Source organism: Myotis davidii, unplaced genomic scaffold, assembly GCF_000327345.1.
Source record: "Myotis davidii unplaced genomic scaffold, ASM32734v1 scaffold79, whole genome shotgun sequence".
In the NCBI taxonomy this organism is placed as follows: domain Eukaryota; kingdom Metazoa; phylum Chordata; class Mammalia; order Chiroptera; family Vespertilionidae; genus Myotis; species Myotis davidii.
In genome coordinates this window covers 3,376,506-3,381,568 of record NW_006294339.1, presented here as the reverse complement: position 1 = coordinate 3,381,568, position 5,063 = coordinate 3,376,506, and the positions used below count along the sequence as shown (strand labels likewise).

The following is a 5,063-nucleotide window of genomic DNA, read 5'->3' as shown; positions in this document are numbered from 1 at the left end:
CACCCTGAGAGGCCTTCACGGGGGATCGGAGAGCCAGCGTAGCCCCAAGGGGGCACCTGGTCAGAGGCAGCTCTGGGGGGAGGCAGAGAAGACTCCGAGGCCCCAGCTGCTGCCGATCGTCTAAGTGAATCACATTCACCTTCAAAGCCCTAACCCCCCAAAGTAACAACGGAGTGGCCAGGATCCATCGAAAACCATCGCCCCTTCCTGCGTCCTTTACGGTCCTCTAGGTGCTGCAGGACCCACCGTCTCATCTGAACCTCCAGGCAACCCCCTTTTGCAGAGAGGGGAATTGAGGCCCTGTGAAGTCACACAGGGCTAGTGCTGTGCCAGGCTAGCACCCAGGGGCAGTTCCATCTAAGCCCTGGGCATCGGGCTCAAAGCCCAGTTCCTTGTCCGGGAGGGGGTCCCCAGGGCTGTCTGGCAGCCCATAGTACAAGTCCTCCTCCTCCTGCTCTGGCTCCTCTGCACCTGAGTCGGAAGCCTCGTCCTCCTCCTTCGTCCTCGGGGACCGCTGCCAGTAGCTGGGGAGGGCTGCGTCCCGCCACTGTCCCGCTGGAGGTGTGTCCTCCGACGCGGGGGCATCTATCAGAGCGAAGTCATGGAAGCGGTCCAGCTGGCACCTGCAGGCCCAGGGCTCCCCTGGAGGGGGGCCAGGCTCCTCCCCATCAAGCGGAGACGGGTTGGGGCTGCTGCCCTCACTGGAGCCCACATCCATTTCATCTTGGAAGGAAGCCAAAGGTGCAGGACCCTGGGGAGAGACTGGGGCACTGCAGGGACAAAGCCAGAGAGAGCAAGGGTAGCTTGAGTCAGATTGCCTGGGTGTAAACCTCCACCACTGGCTGCAAGGCCAGGGCAGGTGAGCCCACCTGTCTAGGCCTCAGTTTCCTCCGCTGTACGGTGGAGGAAATAAGAGTATTCACTCCTCTGGAGTCTCTGAGGTTTACAGCAGATCATGTGTTCAAAGCACTTTGCATAATGCCTGGCACCTAGTAGGTGCTCAAGAAATGAGCCATTATCATGTTATCCAAACCAGGTCATTCCTCCACTTCTCCAGTCACTCAGGATTCTCCTCTAGGCCCTCAGCCCCAGCTCACTAGGTGTCACCCTCTGCTCCCTCACCTGTCTCCCCCATTGGACCAAGAGCTCCTGCAGGGTGGGGCCATCAGGCCTGGCAGGGACAGGTGCCCAGGAACAGTGGTAGGAGGGGTAAATGGATGAATAACGAACCCAATTCATAAGCACCCAGGGGTGGGTGGGGAGGGGAGTGACCTGCCCGAGGTCACGAGCACATCAGGGGCAGGGTCTGGATTTGAACTCAGGTCCTCCGGCTCCATGCCCCCCACCACACAGGACAAGCATTCAGTGCAGAGGTCTATGGTATGCTGACCCTTAAGTGCACTGTTCCATCTCCACAATGCCCCTCAGAGGTAGGAGGGATTATTCCCATGTGGGGAAACTGAGGCTTGGGAGGGTGAGAAACTTGCCAAGGTTATACAGCAGTGCTGCTGGGATTTGAACCCAGGCCTGTCTAAGCTCAGATTCATGCATTTGCTACATCTGCTGTCTTCTGGGTGCCCCACCCCCACTGCCCTCTCGACTCCCATATGTACCCAACCACCCCGCATGGCCCACATCCCCCTCCTCAGCCCGGAAGTGGGCAGCATCCCCACTCCTGCGCTCTGCACACTCACCGGGGACTGCTCTGAGCTGGGTTTCTTTCTCCCTCGTCCTCATCCGAGCCCCTGTGGACGACCACAGCAGCCTGCATCCAGGCCTGAGCATCGCGAGGGCCACCTTCCCCTCTGTCACCAGCTTCCAGCTGCTGCCGCCCCAGCTCAGGGGCCAGCAGGGGGCGGGGATCCTCGCTGTAGCCCAGGACCTTCATCCGGAAGTGGCTGAAGTCAGGCAGGCTCTGGTCATAGGCAGCTTCCTCCCACAGCCTGACGTAGGGGGGCTGGGGGCTAGTTGGGGGCACGGCAGACAGCAGGAGAGAGAACAGGCAGGTGGGCAAGGATTCATTCGGCAGACATCAGAGCTGTCCCCTGGCCCCCCTGCTCTGGCCACCAGTGCTCCCTGATCTCCAAGAGGCCCTCGGGGCCATCATGTGCCTCGTGCATGGATGGGGAGCCCGAGGCCCAGCACGGTAGGGAGGGGGCAGAGCTCGGCCCCTCAGCCCAGGGCTCCTTTCACTCTGAATCTCCAAAGTTAACCCCAGGAGCAACCGTAAAAGGAAGACCATTCCCGTGGACTGAGGTGACTGGGTTCAACAGGCTATGCTGTGTCCTCGCTGGAAAAACCAGAATGATTACTCTGAACACCTTTAAGCAGAATAATCATTCTCGTTTTCCCAGTGAGGACATAGCAGCAGTCCTTAGCTGCTCTCTGTCTGCCGGGCTCTGTCAGGCAGCTCCTCCGATCCTCTCCCTAACTCTGGGAGGTACTGAGGGAAACTGAGGCACGGAGACTAGCGGGCTTGGTGCTGGGGCTCAGACATCACGTTTCTTGCTGCTCCCTACAGTCCCTCCAGACAGTGAAACGCACAGACTAGGTCCCTTGCCAGGGTCCCATGGCTGAGAAGTGACGGGAAGGAGCCCGGAACTCGGGCAGCACAAGCCTGGGCTCTGTCACAGCTGCTCTCCCCATGCGACCGGTCCTGAGGCTGGCCCCATGTCCACCCAGGGTCTGTCATCTCATTCCCCAGAACATTTGGTCGCTCTGTGTCAGAACATAAAATGCCACCAGGACTTCCTTCCCCAAGCAAAGCAGGGAGCGTTCAAGAGCCCAGCTGGACCCTGGATCTGCACCAGGCCTCCTGAGCACGGAATTACAGCCTCCGGGGGCCGGAAGGGGCGGCCGGTCCCCTGTCTCTCCCAGGCTGATGGGCTCCCTGCCATGTCCTAGCGAGCCACGGCTTGCCGCCTTCAGAGACAAAAGCAGGGCTGGTGTGATCTGTCACCGACTGCCTGTGGGTTTGAGGCTTGTGCTTACACTTCTTGAGCCTCAGTTTCCACGTCTGTATAAAAGGCTGGACACCCCTCTGCTCCCCATCACAGGGTTCCTGTGAGGACTGGAGGAGGAAGTGGGGGCAGCATGTCTGAGTCACCTGTGATGCAAGGGAGACTCTTCTCACTAATGATGACAAGCACTTACCAAGGGCCTACCATGCACCAGGTTCTGTTCTTAGCACTTTGCTTATATTATTATATCATGGACCCCCCTGGAAGAAGGTACCATTAATATCCCCATTTTACAGAGGGGCAAAGAGAGGCATATCACTTTCCCAAAGTCACACGGCGGACAGTGGCAGAGCCCTGGGCTGTGCCGGGGTCATCCTCATGCCCCTTGTTTACTGTAGTCGTGGTCACAGCTCTTTGGGACTTAGGGTCAAACCTGACTTTGATTTTGGTCTGCCACTAGTTCACTGAAAGACAGGATAAAGTCCTGACCCTCCATTTCCTCATCGGAATGATAATGCTTGCCTCACGGAATTGAGAGTTCAGAACAATCCGTGATTTCTAAGTCTGCTCTTAGTAGAGTGGGAAGGCCTGGAGCCAGGGGCGGAGACACTGTCCACCCTCCACCCCACTCCCTCACTCTCCTCCCTAAGGGGAGACTTGCTCACTGCCCCACTGAGGGGGTCACTGCTCCACCCTCCTCCCCGCTCCCAAGCACAGAGGGCCCAGCACCTACCTCTTCATCTCGGCAGTGAGTCCGTTCTCCAGCAAGCCCAGCGGCTTTGGGGACAGGACGCCTTGGAATTCAGAGTCAGCAGGGACAAAGGCGATCTGCAGGGCAAAGGGGAAATGGCTTCTCTGCAGCTGCCCCCCCATGCCCTTGGCCGCTGCTCCCCCCAGAGCACGGCCTACCCACTCCACATGCCCGGGGAGAGAGGCCCAACAGGGAGGGCTTCCCCTTTTCACAGGGCCAGCTCAGGGCCAGCACCAGTGGGCGGATGGAACCCTGGGCTCCTGCTCCCACCTGGCTCTACATTCACCCAACAAACAAGTATTGAGCACCTGCTGTGTGCCAAGCGCTCTTGTAGGCCTGAGGGGTCAAAAGGGAGTGAATGGGACAAACGTCCTGCCCTAGAATTGCTCACATCTTGTCATTTATCAGGTCCTCATCCAGTGCTCAGAATGTGCCTGGCACTTGGTCCATATCTGGCAGCTGGCTCTGTACTCTGAAGAAGCTGTCCCTTCCTCTGCCTCAATATCTCATGACCCAGTCACCACCTTCTTCCTTATCATAATTATCATCATCATCATCACCACCATCATCATCATCACCATTATCATTATCACCATCACCATTACCATCATGACTTCCATTAACATCATCATCATCATCATTACCATCATCATCATACCATCACCATCATTATCACCATCACCATCACCATCATCATCATCACCACCACCACCACCATCATCACCTCCATCACCATCATCACCTCCATCAACATCATCATCATATCATCACCATCATCATCACCATCATCATCACCATCACCCTTACCATCATCACTTCCATCATCATATCATCATCATCATCATCATATCATCACCATCATCATCATCACCATCATCATCACCACCATCACCATCATTATAACCATCACCATCATAATCACCATCACCATCACCATCATCATCATTACCATCATCATCATCATCAACATCATCATTGTGAAAAGCCTGAAGGAGCGGGAAAGACTGGAGCATCTTAGAACACAAGTCCTTTTAAGAGAGGGGGACACGCAGAGCTGAAGCTAGGGAGTAGGGAGGGGAGATCAGACCATGAAAAGCCCAGAACAGTAGATGAAGGAGTTCAGTCTTTATTCAGAACCAGTGAGAGCCCGGGAGGCGTTCTCAGCTGAGAGTGCAGACAGAGCTGTGTTTAGGCAGAGCCATCCCCGAAAGGAGGGAGCAGAGGGAAGAAGGGAGGCCCATGGAGAGGACAGATCTATCAACCACCCATCGGGGCCTGGGCCTGGGCTCCCACTGAACAGGGAGGAGTAGGGAGGGGGGACCCATGGGCACAGGCAGAAGGTGGTTTTATTT

The 5,063-nt window shown here is 56.6% G+C and overlaps 1 protein-coding gene across 1 annotated transcript in view; it reads right to left on the bottom strand.

The window, feature by feature from the left end:
• Window positions 1-6: 6 nt before the first annotated feature.
• The window catches only part of BSND (barttin CLCNK type accessory beta subunit), an 8,347-nt gene continuing 3,290 nt past the window's right edge, over window positions 7-5,063 (bottom strand). The window contains exons 2-4 of the mRNA XM_006768361.1: window positions 3,694-3,788; window positions 1,695-1,964; window positions 7-770 (exon numbers count right to left, since the gene is read on the bottom strand). Of these exons, the coding sequence (XP_006768424.1) occupies window positions 335-770; window positions 1,695-1,964; window positions 3,694-3,788 (801 nt within the window). The 3' untranslated portion in view covers window positions 7-334. The remainder of the gene's footprint in view (window positions 771-1,694; window positions 1,965-3,693; window positions 3,789-5,063) is intronic.